General features: G+C 48.0%; 1 protein-coding gene across 2 annotated transcripts in view; it reads right to left on the bottom strand.

The window, feature by feature from the left end:
• LOC141096754 (uncharacterized) overlaps window positions 1-19,704 on the bottom strand; it is a 243,079-nt gene that overhangs the window by 101,656 nt on the left and 121,719 nt on the right. For both annotated transcript variants that reach the window (XM_073583525.1, XM_073583526.1), the window contains exon 9: window positions 2,215-2,290. In XM_073583525.1, coding sequence (XP_073439626.1) covers window positions 2,215-2,290 — 76 coding nt within the window. The remainder of the gene's footprint in view (window positions 1-2,214; window positions 2,291-19,704) is intronic.

Below are 19,704 nucleotides of genomic sequence, written 5' to 3'. Positions count from 1 at the left end.
CTCTGTCCTGTACCTTTGCCTAGCCCTGCCTTGTGGCTCTGTGCCCTCTTGCACACACCTGGTCACCCATTGCCTGCCTGTTGCGCCTCAGCCGTACTGCTCTTGTCGTGCCCGCCTGTGTGCCTCAGCCGTGCCCGCCGTCCAGTGCTATAGTGGTTACCACCTGTGTGTGCCTCAGCTGTGCCGCCTCTAGTCGTGCCCGCCTGCCTGTGCCACCGCCGGTACCTCCTGCCGGTGCCCCAGTCGTGGTTTCCGTGCTCCCTTGCACTCACGCTGGTTCTCGCACTGTGCGTTTTTGTGCTACTCTTGCACAAGTCTTTCGCTTTCCTTTCTCTGTCCTGAACCTTGTCTCCCTGGCGTGTCTTCTGCACGCGCAGGCCTCCGTCCCTGTACCTGTCCCTGGCGTGTCTCTCTACACAAGCAGGCCACCTTCCCTGTACGTCTCCCTGGCGTGTCTCTCTACACGTGCAGGCCACCGTACCTGTACCTCTCCCTGGCGTGTCTCTCTACACGCACAGGCCACCGTTCCTATCCCTCTCCCTGGTGTGTCTCTCTACACGCGCAGGCCACCGTCCCTGTACCTCTCCCTGGCGTGTCTCTCTACACGCGCAGGCCACCGTACCTGTACCTGTCCATGGCGTGTCTCTCTACACGCGCAGGCCACCGTTCCTATACCTCTCCCTGGCGTGTCTCTCTATACGTGCAGGCCTCTGTCCTGGAACCTGTCTTGCCTGCCGGATTCCGTAACCTGCCGACCACTGCCAGAGGTCCGGACCTAGATGATTGCGGCCTGGTGTCCGAAGCTGACTTCCGCAGCCTGATTCCTGGATCCTGTTGGTCGATGCCAGCACTCCGGATTCCGTTGCCACCGTACCCTATCTTGGATCCTGGCGTGTCTTCGGGCACGCACTCTGTCTTGAACCCCGGCGTGTTCCTTGACACGCATCATGTCTCTAACTTTGTCTTGTCTCCTTGCATGGAACCCTGGTCTGATTACCAGATGCCCGGATCCTGCCGATCGACCATCAGAGCCATAGAACCTGATGTCCTGGTTGATCTTCGCTTGCTGTCCGGAGTCTGACGTCATCGTGCCTCTGCCTACCATCTTGCACGAACCATGCCTTGGACTTTGGCGTGCCCTTGCACACACCTTGCTATGTGTTTCCAGTGTGTTTATGTTTGGTACCTGTTTGACCCTGAAGTGTTCATTAATGAAGTTACTTTGAACTAACGTCTTGTCTCGCCTTGTCTTGTTTCCCTGAGCTGGCCGTCTGGTCCAGCTGCCGTGGTGGCTCACCCCCTTGGTCCTACCCCTGACACTCCCTATATAGGGGGTGGCTTCTCACTAGGTTAGCTCGCCCTAGGTGGGTGGGTGCCACGGCCCAGAGGGTCCACTCATTCAAGAAAAACGACTCAGCGTAAGCTGATGATCGTCACAAGCATTATCAGAAGAATAACAAGTTTGTGCAGGTTGGGAATAGATGCTGGAAATGTGATAAGTCATTTGTGTCCTTGCTGTAATCTCTGCAGACAAGTCCTTGCCAGGAGAAGTTGTCATATCGGTCTGGGCCAAATGGAAAAGATGGGGAAGAGTGAACAATGCCATCAGAAAGAACGTCAGCTGTAAGCCACTATCTGTAACTATACTATAATCTCTTACATGTTCTGCAGGACTGGTATCTACCACTATTTGGTCACTATATGGCAGTAATGTCAGTGTTGGCCTTTGTATAGAGATTTTTTTTTTTTTCTAGTAACAGCACAGTTATTTGCTGAGCTTCATCTACATCCACTATTAGGATGTGCCACCATAGTTGTAATCTGGGAAGAAAATCAAGTTTCTTTTTTTCTTGCTCTCCTTCTCTCTCTCTTTTGTGCTTTTGGGTGGTTAGCATGGGTATAGGATCTATATGCTTTGTAAACTAAAATATTTATACATTTAATCTTATTTTAATTATGTTATGAAATTAAAAAAATCCAAATACATTAAAATCACAAAACTTCCAACATTGCTAAAAGTAAAAAAAAAATTAAAAATCACCTAAACATTCTTAAAAATCCCAGACTTATGACATATGAGATCTTCTAAGACGTTATTGAGCATGTTAAGCTATGCTGTATTAGTTCAGGCATTTTATAATAGTAGATATACAGTATAACCATAGTATTATTAGTCCATATCAGCCCTATTTTGGAATAGTAAGAAATACTGACCTCAAGGATAATTTCCTCTTCTATAAGAAGAATAGTGTGATTTATAGATGCTTCTAACCTTCTTCTTTGCATTTGTCTCATAAAAGTTTAATTAAAGAAAAATAGCTAATTATGTACTTAATGTCAAATTATAAACATTGCAATAAAAAATGAGAGTACGACCTTAGGGTCCTGTCAAGACTCCTAGAAACAGTCAACTTGAAATATCTTCTTATGGAAAAATGAGATATCTTGGCTAAGTTACAAATTGAATCTTTCTTCACCCGAAAATCAGAAATGTACACACTTAGAGGAACAGTAAGAATAGAAAGGTAACAAAAAATGAAGAAAGTCAAGTAAATCCCTCACCGAATCTCTTATTTTTAAACCCTTGTTGTCTCATACTTCTATTTAGGTCTCATTCAGACACGTGCACGTGTTCTGCGTTTTTCATAGATACAAAATGTACCCATTATAGTCTATTGAGCAGTACACATGTTCGTATTTATACCAAAACTCTAAAATGTTTTACTTATCTGAGCACAATACAGAGTTCCAATAATCTCATGTCCAGTCCTCAGGTTGATTAGCCCAAACAAGTCTCTTCTTGCTTGCAATTATCAATAGTGGGTTCTTTGAAGGTTTTCGATCATAAATTACTGCTACTTGCAGTCTCCTTTGGACAGTTGATATTGAGATGCATCTATTACTTAAAGGGGATATCCGGCATTTAAAAAAAAAAAAAGTCACATACAGTACTTTCTATCATAGGCAACTACCTGCCTGTTGAACCCGGTGCTGGTCATTGACCGCTCCTGCCAGAGATCCAGCTACTCCCTGTCAACAGAGCAGCGGTTTCTCTTCCTGTTGATAGGGCGAAACCACTGGTGTGATGCAGATTGACAGCCGGCTTTCCCCAATTAGGCAGCTGGAGTCAGCTGTCAATCAGCGTGACACCAGTAGTCTCACCCTTGTCAATAGAAAGAGTAACTACTAGAGTTGAGCGAAACGGGTCGAAAAAATTCAAAAGTCGCCGACTTTTGGCAAAGTCGGGTTTCATGAAACAAAACCCGACCCTAGGATGAGGTCGGCCACGAGGTCGGCGACTTACGCGCCAAAGTCGCGTTTCAAAAGTTTGTTTTGCACTCTTTTTCAGCCAATCAGGATCCACGGACACTGTGGGCAACGTGATGACATAGACAGGGGTCACCACCATCTTTCAGAAGGGCATGCAAGTGATTGGCTTGCTTTGGTGGGCGTCACAGGGGGTATAAAAGGGCGTGCACGCCGACCGCCATCTTACTTCTGCCGATCTCAGTATAGGGAGAGGTTGCTGATTCTGTAGGGAGAGCGTTAGGCAGGGAAGAAGACAAAAAAACTGCTTCTGCTGCTAGCGATTTGGCCTGCACAACACACCAGTCACTGTGTGTGCAGTGCAAGGGGAGGCTATATAGTGGTGTATCAGTGGTGTTGGTTGTTGGGCTGCCTTCTAAGGCTTCCTGACATTCCTGCATTGCTGTTTACCCACTGCTCCGCAAACTGCTTTTTTAAAAGCAATCCAATCTCCCTTATCCTCTAGTCACTTTTGTCACAGCTGTGCCATCGAGCCTGTGACATAGCGCTCAGATATCAGTGGGCCTCACACAATCCAAAAGTGTCCAGTGTCCAAAAGTGTGTGCAGAGATTCAAAATCTCCCTTATCCTCTAGTCACTTTGGTCACAGCTGTGCCATCGAGCCTGTGATATAGCGCTCAGATATTCATTGGGCCTCACACAATCCAAAAGTGTCCAGTGTCCAAAAGTGTGTGCAGAGATTCAAAATCTCCCTTATCCTCTAGTCACTTTGGTCACAGCTGTGCCATCGAGCCTGTCACATAGCGCTCAGATATTCATTGGGCCTCACACAATCCAAAAGTGTCCAGTGTCCAAAAGTGTGTGCAGAGATTCAAAATCTCCCTTATCCTCTAGTCACTTTGGTCACAGCTGTGCCATCGAGCCTGTCACATAGTGCTCAAATATTCATTGGGCCTCACACAATCCAAAAGTGTCCAGTGTCCAAAAGTGTGTGCAGAGATTCAAAATCTCCCTTATCCTCTAGTCACTTTGGTCACAGCTGTGCCATCGAGCCTGTCACATAGCGCTCAGATATTCATTGGGCCTCACACAATCCAAAAGTGTCCAGTGTCCAAAAGTGTGTGCAGAGATTCAAAATCTCCCTTATCCTCTAGTCACTTTGGTCACAGCTGTGCCATCGAGCCTGTGACATAGCGCTCAGATATCAGTGGGCCTCACACAATCCAAAAGTGTCCAGTGTCCAAAAGTGTGTGCAGAGATTCAAAATCTCCCTTATCCTCTAGTCACTTTGGTCACAGCTGTGCCATCGAGCCTGTCACATAGCGCTCAGATATTCATTGGGCCTCACACAATCCAAAAGTGTCCAGTGTCCAAAAGTGTGTGCAGAGATTCAAAATCTCCCTTATCCTCTAGTCACTTTGGTCACAGCTGTGCCATCGAGCCTGTCACATAGCGCTCAGATATTCATTGGGCCTCACACAATCCAAAAGTGTCCAGTGTCCAAAAGTGTGTGCAGAGATTCAAAATCTCCCTTATCCTCTAGTCACTTTGGTCACAGTTGTGCCATCGAGCCTGTCACATAGCGCTCAGATATTCATTGGGCCTCACACAATCCAAAAGTGTCCAGTGTCCAAAAGTGTGTGCAGAGATTCAAAATCTCCCTTATCCTCTAGTCACTTTGGTCACAGCTGTGCCATCGAGTCTGTCACATAGCGCTCAGATATCAGTGGGCCTCACACAATCCAAAAGTGTCCAGTGTCCAAAAGTGTGTGCAGAGATTCAAAATCTCCCTTATCCTCTAGTCACTTTGGTCACAGCTGTGCCATCGAGCCTGTCACATAGCGCTCAGATATTCATTGGGCCTCACACAATCCAAAAGTGTCCAGTGTCCAAAAGTGTGTGCAGAGATTCAAAATCTCCCTTATCCTCTAGTCACTTTGGTCACAGCTGTGCCATCGAGCCTGTCACATAGCGCTCAGATATTCATTGGGCCTCACACAATCCAAAAGTGTCCAGTGTCCAAAAGTGTGTGCAGAGATTCAAAATCTCCCTTATCCTCTAGTCACTTTGGTCACAGCTGTGCCATCGAGCCTGTCACATAGCGCTCAGATATTCATTGGGTCTCACACAATCCAAAAGTGTCCAGTGTCCAAAAGTGTGTGCAGAGATTCAAAATCTCCCTTATCCTCTAGTCACTTTGGTCACAGCTGTGCCAACGAGCCTGTCACATAGCGCTCAGATATTCATTGGGCCTCACACAATCCAAAAGTGTCCAGTGTCCAAAAGTGTGTGCAGAGATTCAAAATCTCCCTTATCCTCTAGTCACTTTGGTCACAGCTGTGCCATCGAGCCTGTCACATAGCGCTCAGATATTCATTGGGCCTCACACAATCCAAAAGTGTCCAGTGTCCAAAAGTGTGTGCAGAGATTCAAAATCTCCCTTATCCTCTAGTCACTTTGGTCACAGCTGTGCCATCGAGCCTGTCACATAGCGCTCAGATATTCATTGGGCCTCACACAATCCAAAAGTGTCCAGTGTCCAAAAGTGTGTGCAGAGATTCAAAATCTCCCTTATCCTCTAGTCACTTTGGTCACAGCTGTGCCATCGAGCCTGTCACATAGCGCTCAGATATTCATTGGGCCTCACACAATCCAAAGTGTCCAGTGTCCAAAAGTGTGTGCAGAGATTCAAAATCTCCCTTATCCTCTAGTCACTTTGGTCACAGCTGTGCCATCGAGCCTGTGACATAGCGCTCAGATATCAGTGGGCCTCACACAATCCAAAAGTGTCCAGTGTCCAAAAGTGTGTGCAGAGATTCAAAATCTCCCTTATCCTCTAGTCACTTTGGTCACAGCTGTGCCATCGAGCCTGTCACATAGCGCTCAGATATTCATTGGGCCTCACACAATCCAAAAGTGTCCAGTGTCCAAAAGTGTGTGCAGAGATTCAAAATCTCCCTTATCCTCTAGTCACTTTGGTCACAGCTGTGCCATCGAGCCTGTCACATAGCGCTCAGATATTCATTGGGCCTCACACAATCCAAAAGTGTCCAGTGTCCAAAAGTGTGTGCAGAGATTCAAAATCTCCCTTATCCTCTAGTCACTTTGGTCACAGCTGTGCCATCGAACCTGTCACATAGCGCTCAGATATTCATTGGGCCTCACACAATCCAAAAGCGTCCAGTGTCCAAAAGTGTGTGCAGAGATTCAAAATCTCCCTTATCCTCTAGTCACTTTGGTCACAGCTGTGCCATCGAGCCTGTCACATAGCGCTCAGATATCAGTGGGCCTCACACAATCCAAAAGTGTCCAGTGTCCAAAAGTGTGTGCAGAGATTCAAAATCTCCCTTATCCTCTAGTCACTTTGGTCACAGCTGTGCCATCGAGCCTGTCACATAGCGCTCAGATATTCATTGGGCCTCACACAATCCAAAAGTGTCCAGTGTCCAAAAGTGTGTGCAGAGATTCAAAATCTCCCTTATCCTCTAGTCACTTTGGTCACAGCTGTGCCATCGAGCCTGTCACATAGCGCTCAGATATTCATTGGGCCTCACACAATCCAAAAGTGTCCAGTGTCCAAAAGTGTGTGCAGAGATTCAAAATCTCCCTTATCCTCTAGTCACTTTGGTCACAGCTGTGCCATCGAGCCTGTCACATAGCGCTCAGATATTCATTGGGTCTCACACAATCCAAAAGTGTCCAGTGTCCAAAAGTGTGTGCAGAGATTCAAAATCTCCCTTATCCTCTAGTCACTTTGGTCACAGCTGTGCCATCGAGCCTGTCACATAGCGCTCAGATATCAGTGGGCCTCACACAATCCAAAAGTGTCCAGTGTCCAAAAGTGTGTGCAGAGATTCAAAATCTCCCTTATCCTCTAGTCACTTTGGTCACAGCTGTGCCATCGAGCCTGTCACATAGCGCTCAGATATTCATTGGGCCTCACACAATCCAAAAGTGTCCAGTGTCCAAAAGTGTGTGCAGAGATTCAAAATCTCCCTTATCCTCTAGTCACTTTGGTCACAGCTGTGCCATCGAGCCTGTCACATAGCGCTCAGATATTCATTGGGCCTCACACAATCCAAAAGTGTCCAGTGTCCAAAAGTGTGTGCAGAGATTCAAAATCTCCCTTATCCTCTAGTCACTTTGGTCACAGCTGTGCCATCGAGCCTGTCACATAGCGCTCAGATATTCATTGGGCCTCACACAATCCAAAAGTGTCCAGTGTCCAAAAGTGTGTGCAGAGATTCAAAATCTCCCTTATCCTCTAGTCACTTTGGTCACAGCTGTGCCATCGAGCCTGTCACATAGCGCTCAGATATTCATTGGGCCTCACACAATCCAAAAGTGTCCAGTGTCCAAAAGTGTGTGCAGAGATTCAAAATCTCCCTTATCCTCTAGTCACTTTGGTCACAGCTGTGCCATCGAGCCTGTGACATAGCGCTCAGATATCAGTGGGCCTCACACAATCCAAAAGTGTCCAGTGTCCAAAAGTGTGTGCAGAGATTCAAAATCTCCCTTATCCTCTAGTCACTTTGGTCACAGCTGTGCCATCGAGCCTGTCACATAGCGCTCAGATATTCATTGGGCCTCACACAATCCAAAAGTGTCCAGTGTCCAAAAGTGTGTGCAGAGATTCAAAATCTCCCTTATCCTCTAGTCACTTTGGTCACAGCTGTGCCATCGAGCCTGTCACATAGCGCTCAGATATTCATTGGGCCTCACACAATCCAAAAGTGTCCAGTGTCCAAAAGTGTGTGCAGAGATTCAAAATCTCCCTTATCCTCTAGTCACTTTGGTCACAGCTGTGCCATCGAGCCTGTCACATAGCGCTCAGATATTCATTGGGCCTCACACAATCCAAAAGTGTCCAGTGTCCAAAAGTGTGTGCAGAGATTCAAAATCTCCCTTATCCTCTAGTCACTTTGGTCACAGCTGTGCCATCGAGCCTGTCACATAGCGCTCAGATATTCATTGGGCCTCACACAATCCAAAAGTGTCCAGTGTCCAAAAGTGTGTGCAGAGATTCAAAATCTCCCTTATCCTCTAGTCACTTTGGTCACAGCTGTGCCATCGAGCCTGTCACATAGCGCTCAGATATTCATTGGGCCTCACACAATCCAAAAGTGTCCAGTGTCCAAAAGTGTGTGCAGAGATTCAAAATCTCCCTTATCCTCTAGTCACTTTGGTCACAGCTGTGCCATCGAGCCTGTGACATAGCGCTCAGATATCAGTGGGCCTCACACAATCCAAAAGTGTCCAGTGTCCAAAAGTGTGTGCAGAGATTCAAAATCTCCCTTATCCTCTAGTCACTTTGGTCACAGCTGTGCCATCGAGCCTGTCACATAGCGCTCAGATATTCATTGGGCCTCACACAATCCAAAAGTGTCCAGTGTCCAAAAGTGTGTGCAGAGATTCAAAATCTCCCTTATCCTCTAGTCACTTTGGTCACAGCTGTGCCATCGAGCCTGTCACATAGCGCTCAGATATTCATTGGGCCTCACACAATCCAAAAGTGTCCAGTGTCCAAAAGTGTGTGCAGAGATTCAAAATCTCCCTTATCCTCTAGTCACTTTGGTCACAGCTGTGCCATCGAGCCTGTCACATAGCGCTCAGATATTCATTGGGCCTCACACAATCCAAAAGTGTCCAGTGTCCAAAAGTGTGTGCAGAGATTCAAAATCTCCCTTATCCTCTAGTCACTTTGGTCACAGCTGTGCCATCGAGCCTGTCACATAGCGCTCAGATATCAGTGGGCCTCACACAATCCAAAAGTGTCCAGTGTCCAAAAGTGTGTGCAGAGATTCAAAATCTCCCTTATCCTCTAGTCACTTTGGTCACAGCTGTGCCATCGAGCCTGTCACATAGCGCTCAGATATTCATTGGGCCTCACACAATCCAAAAGTGTCCAGTGTCCAAAAGTGTGTGCAGAGATTCAAAATCTCCCTTATCCTCTAGTCACTTTGGTCACAGCTGTGCCATCGAGCCTGTCACATAGCGCTCAGATATTCATTGGGCCTCACACAATCCAAAAGTGTCCAGTGTCCAAAAGTGTGTGCAGAGATTCAAAATCTCCCTTATCCTCTAGTCACTTTGGTCACAGCTGTGCCATCGAGCCTGTCACATAGCGCTCAGATATTCATTGGGTCTCACACAATCCAAAAGTGTCCAGTGTCCAAAAGTGTGTGCAGAGATTCAAAATCTCCCTTATCCTCTAGTCACTTTGGTCACAGCTGTGCCAACGAGCCTGTCACATAGCGCTCAGATATTCATTGGGCCTCACACAATCCAAAAGTGTCCAGTGTCCAAAAGTGTGTGCAGAGATTCAAAATCTCCCTTATCCTCTAGTCACTTTGGTCACAGCTGTGCCATCGAGCCTGTCACATAGCGCTCAGATATTCATTGGGCCTCACACAATCCAAAAGTGTCCAGTGTCCAAAAGTGTGTGCAGAGATTCAAAATCTCCCTTATCCTCTAGTCACTTTGGTCACAGCTGTGCCATCGAGCCTGTCACATAGCGCTCAGATATTCATTGGGCCTCACACAATCCAAAAGTGTCCAGTGTCCAAAAGTGTGTGCAGAGATTCAAAATCTCCCTTATCCTCTAGTCACTTTGGTCACAGCTGTGCCATCGAGCCTGTCACATAGCGCTCAGATATTCATTGGGCCTCACACAATCCAAAGTGTCCAGTGTCCAAAAGTGTGTGCAGAGATTCAAAATCTCCCTTATCCTCTAGTCACTTTGGTCACAGCTGTGCCATCGAGCCTGTGACATAGCGCTCAGATATCAGTGGGCCTCACACAATCCAAAAGTGTCCAGTGTCCAAAAGTGTGTGCAGAGATTCAAAATCTCCCTTATCCTCTAGTCACTTTGGTCACAGCTGTGCCATCGAGCCTGTCACATAGCGCTCAGATATTCATTGGGCCTCACACAATCCAAAAGTGTCCAGTGTCCAAAAGTGTGTGCAGAGATTCAAAATCTCCCTTATCCTCTAGTCACTTTGGTCACAGCTGTGCCATCGAGCCTGTCACATAGCGCTCAGATATTCATTGGGCCTCACACAATCCAAAAGTGTCCAGTGTCCAAAAGTGTGTGCAGAGATTCAAAATCTCCCTTATCCTCTAGTCACTTTGGTCACAGCTGTGCCATCGAGCCTGTCACATAGCGCTCAGATATTCATTGAGCCTCACACAATCCAAAAGCGTCCAGTGTCCAAAAGTGTGTGCAGAGATTCAAAATCTCCCTTATCCTCTAGTCACTTTGGTCACAGCTGTGCCATCGAGCCTGTCACATAGCGCTCAGATATCAGTGGGCCTCACACAATCCAAAAGTGTCCAGTGTCCAAAAGTGTTTGCAGAGATTCAAAATCTCCCTTATCCTCTAGTCACTTTGGTCACAGCTGTGCCATCGAGCCTGTCACATAGCGCTCAGATATTCATTGGGCCTCACACAATCCAAAAGTGTCCAGTGTCCAAAAGTGTGTGCAGAGATTCAAAATCTCCCTTATCCTCTAGTCACTTTGGTCACAGCTGTGCCATCGAGCCTGTCACATAGCGCTCAGATATTCATTGGGCCTCACACAATCCAAAAGTGTCCAGTGTCCAAAAGTGTGTGCAGAGATTCAAAATCTCCCTTATCCTCTAGTCACTTTGGTCACAGCTGTGCCATCGAGCCTGTCACATAGCGCTCAGATATTCATTGGGTCTCACACAATCCAAAAGTGTCCAGTGTCCAAAAGTGTGTGCAGAGATTCAAAATCTCCCTTATCCTCTAGTCACTTTGGTCACAGCTGTGCCATCGAGCCTGTCACATAGCGCTCAGATATCAGTGGGCCTCACACAATCCAAAAGTGTCCAGTGTCCAAAAGTGTGTGCAGAGATTCAAAATCTCCCTTATCCTCTAGTCACTTTGGTCACAGCTGTGCCATCGAGCCTGTCACATAGCGCTCAGATATTCATTGGGCCTCACACAATCCAAAAGTGTCCAGTGTCCAAAAGTGTGTGCAGAGATTCAAAATCTCCCTTATCCTCTAGTCACTTTGGTCACAGCTGTGCCATCGAGCCTGTCACATAGCGCTCAGATATTCATTGGGCCTCACACAATCCAAAAGTGTCCAGTGTCCAAAAGTGTGTGCAGAGATTCAAAATCTCCCTTATCCTCTAGTCACTTTGGTCACAGCTGTGCCATCGAGCCTGTCACATAGCGCTTAGATATTCATTGGGCCTCACACAATCCAAAAGTGTCCAGTGTCCAAAAGTGTGTGCAGAGATTCAAAATCTCCCTTATCCTCTAGTCACTTTGGTCACAGCTGTGCCATCGAGCCTGTCACATAGCGCTCAGATATTCATTGGGCCTCACACAATCCAAAAGTGTCCAGTGTCCAAAAGTGTGTGCAGAGATTCAAAATCTCCCTTATCCTCTAGTCACTTTGGTCACAGCTGTGCCATCGAGCCTGTCACATAGCGCTCAGATATCAGTGGGCCTCACACAATCCAAAAGTGTCCAGTGTCCAAAAGTGTGTGCAGAGATTCAAAATCTCCCTTATCCTCTAGTCACTTTGGTCACAGCTGTGCCATCGAGCCTGTCACATAGCGCTCAGATATTCATTGGGCCTCACACAATCCAAAAGTGTCCAGTGTCCAAAAGTGTGTGCAGAGATTCAAAATCTCCCTTATCCTCTAGTCACTTTGGTCACAGCTGTGCCATCGAGCCTGTCACATAGCGCTCAGATATTCATTGGGCCTCACACAATCCAAAAGTGTCCAGTGTCCAAAAGTGTGTGCAGAGATTCAAAATCTCCCTTATCCTCTAGTCACTTTGGTCACAGCTGTGCCATCGAGCCTGTCACATAGCGCTCAGATATTCATTGGGCCTCACACAATCCAAAAGTGTCCAGTGTCCAAAAGTGTGTGCAGAGATTCAAAATCTCCCTTATCCTCTAGTCACTTTGGTCACAGCTGTGCCATCGAGCCTGTCACATAGCGCTCAGATATCAGTGGGCCTCACACAATCCAAAAGTGTCCAAAAGTGTGTGCAGAGATTCAAAATCTCCCTTATCCTCTAGTCACTTTGGTCACAGCTGTGCCATCGAGCCTGTCACATAGCGCTCAGATATTCATTGGGCCTCACACAATCCAAAAGTGTCCAGTGTCCAAAAGTGTGTGCAGAGATTCAAAATCTCCCTTATCCTCTAGTCACTTTGGTCACAGCTGTGCCATCGAGCCTGTCACATAGCGCTCAGATATTCATTGGGCCTCACACAATCCAAAAGTGTCCAGTGTCCAAAAGTGTGTGCAGAGATTCAAAATCTCCCTTATCCTCTAGTCACTTTGGTCACAGCTGTGCCATCGAGCCTGTCACATAGCGCTCAGATATTCATTGGGTCTCACACAATCCAAAAGTGTCCAGTGTCCAAAAGTGTGTGCAGAGATTCAAAATCTCCCTTATCCTCTAGTCACTTTGGTCACAGCTGTGCCATCGAGCCTGTCACATAGCGCTCAGATATTCATTGGGCCTCACACAATCCAAAAGTGTCCAGTGTCCAAAAGTGTGTGCAGAGATTCAAAATCTCCCTTATCCTCTAGTCACTTTGGTCACAGCTGTGCCATCGAGCCTGTCACATAGCGCTCAGATATCAGTGGGCCTCACACAATCCAAAAGTGTCCAGTGTCCACAAGTTTCTGCAGAAATTCAAAATCTCCCCTGTCCTATAGACACCTTGTACCTTGTTTTACATTACTATATAGTTTGTTGGATTTTGTCTACATTTCTACCAAAAATGAGGAAGGCTGGTGGAAGAGGCCGTGGAATTGGGCGGGGGTTGGCAGCTGGTATTGATGGTGTTGGTGGTGGATCTGATGGTAGTGGCAAGAGCAAAATAGGACCGAATGCAGGAGGTGTTGAGCCTGCGTCATCGTCTGGCTACATAAGGCCTCGAACGCTTAGTTTTCTAGGAGTTGGCAAACCGCTTTTAAAGGCAGAGCATCAGGAAAAAGTTTTGTCTTACATTGCTGACTCAGCCTCCAGCTCTATCGCCTCCTCTTCTTCAGTTGTAAAAAGTAAAAGCACTGAGTCGTCATTGGAGGCTCATGTTCATGAACCACACCTTTCCTTGTGTCCTTCACCCCAACCAAGATTGAAGGATGACCCAGGCCATACTACTGATTACTCCATGGAGCTGTTTTCACATACCATGCCTGGATTATCAAGTCAAATGGTGAATTACCCAGGCCAAGATGAATCTGACATGGAGTGCACTGATGCACAGCCGCTGATGGATGATTCTGCTGGTACATTCACTCAGAGCACTACATTGTCCTTGCAGTGTACAGAGCCAGATTCTGACCCTGATGAGACTCAGGTACCCCTTCCCGCACACTATACCACCATACACGGTGACACAGAGGAAGGTGCACATGACATAGAAGAGGAGGTGATGGATGACCCAGTTGTTGACCCAGATTGGCATCCATTGGGGGAAGAGGGTGCTGCTTCCAATAGCTCAGATGAGGAGCATCCACAGCAGACATCGACATCGCAACAGCTGTTATCTGGCAGGCCCGGAGCACTCCAAAGACAGGTTCCAAACATCAAAAGAGTTGCTGGACAGCTTGTCCAGAGGGTCAAAAGATCACAGCGTGCTAGGCCGCAAAATGTCTGCCAAAGTAGGAAGAGTGCAGTGTGGCACTTTTTTGAACAAAATCCTCATGATCAGGCCAAGGTTATCTGTAAGAAGTGCGCAAAGACCTTTAGCCGAGGGAAAAATCTGAAAAATTTGAATACCAGTTGCATGCTTAGACATTTAACCAGCATGCACTTGCAAGCGTGGACACAACACCAAACCTCAAGTGCCACATGTGCAACTGATCACAACGAAGGTAGTCAGCAACGCTACATTGTTTCCCCCACTGTAAGCCCACCGGTTAGCACAGCAGCAAATGTTGAGGTGTCGTTGCAAGGCCACAGCAGTCAGGGAATCCCACTGTTATATCAATGAAAGACTGATTCTAGGCCATCAGAAAGAACACGAACTCCATCACCATCATCAACCCTCTCTCAGTCCGCCCTGTCCACCGCTACTTCCACCATATGCAGCTCTCAAGTCCAGCTCACCCTCCCAGACACTATGAGTAGGTCAAGAAAGTACTCAGTCTCTCATCCGCGTACACTGGGTTTGAACGCCCACATTGACAAACTAATCTCGTTTGAGATGATGCCCTTTCGGTTGGTGGAAAGCACAGCTTTCCGCGAACTCATGGCCTATGCAGTACCACGCTATGACCTACCCAGTCGCCACTTCTTCTCTCGCAAAGCCATCCCAGCCCTCCACCATCATGTGAAAGACCACATTGTCCATGCACTCAAGCAGTCAGTGAGCGGAAAGGTGCACCTCACAACTGATGCATGGTCCAGTCGGCATGGCCAGGGCCGTTACGTGTCCATCACTGCGCACTGGGTTAATGTGGTGGATGCAGGGTCCACAGGGGACAGCGGTGGTGGGACAGTGCTGCCTAGCCCACGGTATAGGAAACAGTTGGCTGTAGGCGTTCGACCCTCCTCCTCCTCCTCCTCCTCCAGAAGCGAAAGCTCGTCCACAGAGCGCAGTCGTACGAGCACTCCATCTGCAGCTGCCACTGTTGCACACGATGTGTCCCCCTATCGAGCAGCTAGTGGAAAGCGTCAGCAGGCTGTGTTGCAGATGATGTGTTTGGGCAACAGACACACCGCCGAGGTGCTGGCCGAGTACTTGAAGCGACAAACTGAGTCATGGCTGGGCAGTGTACATCTTGAGGCAGGCAAGGTAGTTAGTGATAACGGCTGTAATTTTGTGGCAGCCATAGCCCTTTCAAAACTCAGCCACATACCTTTCTTGGCTCACACCTTGAACCTGGTGGTGCAGTGCTTCCTCAAAAATTATCCGGAGTTAACAGCCCTGCTCCAGAAGGTGCGAAGACTGTGCGCGCACATCCGCCGGTCGCCTGTACACTCCATTCGTATGCAGAAGCTGCAGCGATTGCTCCACCTTCCCAACCACCGCCTCATTATCGACATTACAACAAGGTGGAACTCCACCCTGCACATGGTGGAGCGGCTGTGCAAGCAGAGGCAGGCCATAATGCATTTGTGGGAGGATACACGGCCAGGCACTTTGAGAGCAGACATGGAGTTGACAGGTGTGCAGTGGTCGAAGCTGAAAGACCTCTGTAAAGTCCTTCAGTGTTTTGAGGAATGCACACGGCTGGTAAGCGCAGACGACGCCATCCTAAGCATGAGCATCCCACTTATGCGTCTGCTCATGCAAACTTTGACGCACCTTAAGGAGCAGGCGTCTGCAGCCAATGTTGATGAGGAGGAAGAGGAGGAGGGAATCCTTGATGACATTCAGCCATTGTCTGCTCAGGGACCTCTCCTGGACGAGGTGGAGGAAGAAGAGGAGGAGGAGGATGATGATGGGGATGATTACTTAGGGGAGGAGGATGCATCTCGTGGGGCAAGTGAAAATGTTGGCGTGGCAAGGTCTGGTACAGGGTTTGTGCGTGACTGGAGGGATGTGGATTTGCCAGAAAGTGCTCCTCCACCCAGCACTCGCAGTGCATCATTGACACCGGGAACATTGGCCCACATGTCAGATTATGCCTTGCAGATCCTAAAAAGGGACCCCCGCATTGCCAAAATGATGAACGATGACGACTACTGGTTGGCCAGCATCCTGGATCCACGCTATAAAGGCAAATTACAAAACATCATGCCACAGGAGAACCTTGACCTAATATTGGCTAATAAACAAGCAACTCTGGTAAATCGGTTGCTTGAGGCATTCCCAGCACACAGCAGCGGTGATGGTTCTCACACGAGCCGTACGGGCCGGGGGCAGCTTGGCAGAGGTGTTTGTGGTGCACACATCAGAAGTGGCGTTGGATACAGGAGTTTCATGACAATGTTGTGGACTGATTTTTCAAATACCGCTCACACAACTGGTAATACTGCATCGATGGAAAGTGACAGGAGACAGCAGTTGTCAACTATGGTTACAAACTACTTTTCCCCCCATATCGATGTTCTCCCACACAGGTCATTCCCCTTTGACTATTGGGCCGCCAAACTGGACACCTGGCCTGAATTGGCCCAATATGCCTTACAGGAGCTCGCTTGCCCAGCTGCAAGTGTGCTATCGGAAAGAGTCTTCAGTGCAGCTGGATCAATCCTGACAGAAAAAAGGACCCGTCTGTCAACCCAAAATGTGGATGATCTAACCTTCATTAAAATGAACCATGCATGGGTTTCCAAGGATTTTGTCCCACCTTCCCCTGATGACACATAGGGTGACAGAAAAATGGCTTGCTTTGGTCCACCTCTTCCTGGGACTTCACCTATTTCGCCTTTTGCATCAGCTGAATGTCCAACATCAACATATGCCACTTTCTAAAACTCCCTAACTGTGCTGCCTCCCCCCCCATGGCCGGGGTCACCACCTAGCGCACGACACCGTGCGAGTGCCGTTGCCCTGGACAGGTGGGTAGGCCGACTCTTGGGCGCGGGCACTGGCACAGGGTCCATCATAGTGCAATCAAGTTTATCTGATGGTGGTGGTGCACACCCGCCGTCAGACACACCGCTGTACTATGAGGGGCCCAGTGCCAGTACCGACGCCCACGAGTGGGCCCCCCTTGCTTGGGCAGGGCCCCAGCATTTGCAATCTTTACCTCTCCTTGCTCCTCCGCTGTGTAATCTGGGCCGTCAAATCCATACTGTGCCTGACACCGTCTGAGCCTGCCTCCTGATGTATAGACATATATTTTGAATGTGTACGCTATCCATACATGTTATCCGGGGATACGGTACCCTTTCTAACCTTTGTGCAATCACGTGCAATCCATACTGGGCCTAACACCGTCTGAGCCTGCCTCCTGAGACATATATTTTGAATGTGTACGCTATCCATACATGTTATCCGGGGAAACGGTACCCTTTCTAACCTTTGTGCAATCACGTGCAATCCATACTGGGCCTAAAACCATCTGAGCCTGCCTCCTGCTGTATAGACATATATTTTGAATGTGTACGCTATCCATACATGTTATCCGGGGATACGGTAGCCTTTCTAACCTTTGTGCAATCACGTGCAATCCATACTGGGCCTGACACCGTCTGAGCCTGCCTCCTGATGTATAGACATATATTTTGAATGTGTACGCTATCCATACATGTTATCCGGGGAAACGGTACCCTTTCTAACCTTTGTGCAATCATGTGCAATCCATACTGGGCCTAACACCATCTGAGCCTGCCTCCTGAGACATATATTTTGAATGTGTACGCTATCCATACATGTTATCCGGGGATACGGTACCCTTTCTAACCTTTGTGCAATCACGTGCAATCCATACTGGGCCTGACACCATCTGAGCCTGCCTCCTGATGTATAGACATATATTTTGAATGTGTACGCTATCCATACATGTTATCCGGGGATACGGTACCCTTTCTAACCTTTGTGCAATCACGTGCGATCCATACTGGGCCTGACACCGTCTGAGCCTGCCTCCTGATGTATAGACATATATTTTGAATGTATACGCTATCCATACATGTTATCTGGGGATACGGTACCCTTTCTAACCTTTGTGCAATCACGTGCAATCCATACTGGGCCTAACACCGTCTGAGCCTGCCTCCTGATGTATAGACATATATTTTGAATGTGTACGCTATCCATACATGTTATCTGGGGATACGGTACCCTTTCTCACCTTTGTGCAATCACGTGTAATCCATACTGGGCGTGAGAACGGCTGGCGAGCTGTTAAGCAAGCTACAGCACCTGTGGTTTGCACACGTAAGTTTTTCATTTTTTCAGGAATGACAGTTAGGCCTAATTCCGGAACTGCGGTTGACCTGCACTTACTGGGAAATCATTGTTCGCGGGTAATAATTGTAATCAGTGATCCCCATCACTAACGTTGTTCAGCGGGTTATCTGCACCTGTAAGCGACAAACGCTGGCCTTTTCAGTGTAGCGCACATGCAGCCACGGACATGTAAGGGCATGACACACCAGTTATTGGCCAATCTCATGTGCCAGAGCCTCACGTGTCCCTCTAGTAAGCCGGACTCGGACCGCGGGGCATGACGGAGTCTCGTTCGTTAACGGAATTAAGCTTGCAATGTGTGCATCTGTTCTGTAGCTGGCATGGTTGAGGTTTCCCAGGTGGAGTCGAATTTAACCGTAGGCTCCACTCCTGGTGGTGCCCTTCTGGACTTTCCATTAAGGTTCAGCTTTGCAACCATACTGCCCACGTAAAACAAACACTTTGCCTTCATGAACGCTGTTTGGAAGGTCATGACTCGTGGGAATAACGCCGCCCAATCAGTTAACCTGCTAGAGAGATCCTTCGTTGCTCCCAAGCATGACATCACACTCCCTAGGAAGAAGGTAATGCCACTGTGGCGACCGTACTCCTGGGGGCGACACAAGTGCACTGATGCCCAGCCACTGCTCGATGAATCTGCTGGTACATTGACCCAGACCACTACATTCCCCACGCACGCTACCCGGCCTGAATCTGACCCTGATGAAACTCAGGTTACCCTTCCCATATACAGTTCCATCTTACACGGTGACAAAGAGGAAGCTGCAGATGAAAGTGCAGGTTCGGCCCACCCGCCATCAGACACACCACCGTACTATCAGGGGCCCTGTGCCAGTGCTGTCGCCAACGAGTGGGCCCCCCCTGCTTGCCCAGGATCACAGCACTTGCAAAGTTGAAATACTGTGCAGTGAGATGGAAGATGGGGACGACGAGGAGTCTAGACTAGTACAGGGATTCCCTAGCGAGGAGACTTATTTGATTGTTTTCAATGTTGGGACAGCAATTTTTGGGGAGCACTATACTCTGGAGAATGATAGATGGGGCCCACCATACACTGGAACATTCCAAAGGTGGACATCAGACACTGGAGCAGCATTTACAGGGCCCATTATACACTAGAGCATTAGAAATGGGGCCCATTTTGTTTGGAGCATTATTTGGGCCCATAAGACAGTGGAGCTTCATCCATGGGGACCAACATATACTGTAGCATTATGTGGAGCTCATCATATACTGTTTCAAACATTATATGGGACCAATGATTCTGTATGGAGAAATAGATGGGCCTCGTCATGAGATGTAAAAAGTGAGGTATTTTTCATTGTACTATACCGCTATTTCTCTGCCGTATCGGAGCATGATGAGTTGTGGTATGTGTTAAAGGGGCGCTCTTTCGCCCAGGGCACATGAAAACCTGCAGCCAGCCCTCCCCCCCACAACTTTAGCCAAATAACCCCCATTTTTCAGTGCGTAACTTGTATTATGAAGTTAATTAAGGTTGACAAGCTTAAGTAAGAAGAATTGATGCTTTTGGCATTCAAATGGGCACTGTAGGTGTGTTTCCTGTCCT

Source organism: Dendrobates tinctorius, unplaced genomic scaffold (genome assembly GCF_039654945.1).
Source record: "Dendrobates tinctorius isolate UK_male_01 unplaced genomic scaffold, ASM3965494v1 ptg000079l, whole genome shotgun sequence".
Lineage (NCBI taxonomy): Eukaryota > Metazoa > Chordata > Amphibia > Anura > Dendrobatidae > Dendrobates > Dendrobates tinctorius.
The sequence above is the reverse complement of the archived record's forward strand: the minus strand, read 5'-3'. Positions and strand labels throughout refer to the sequence as shown.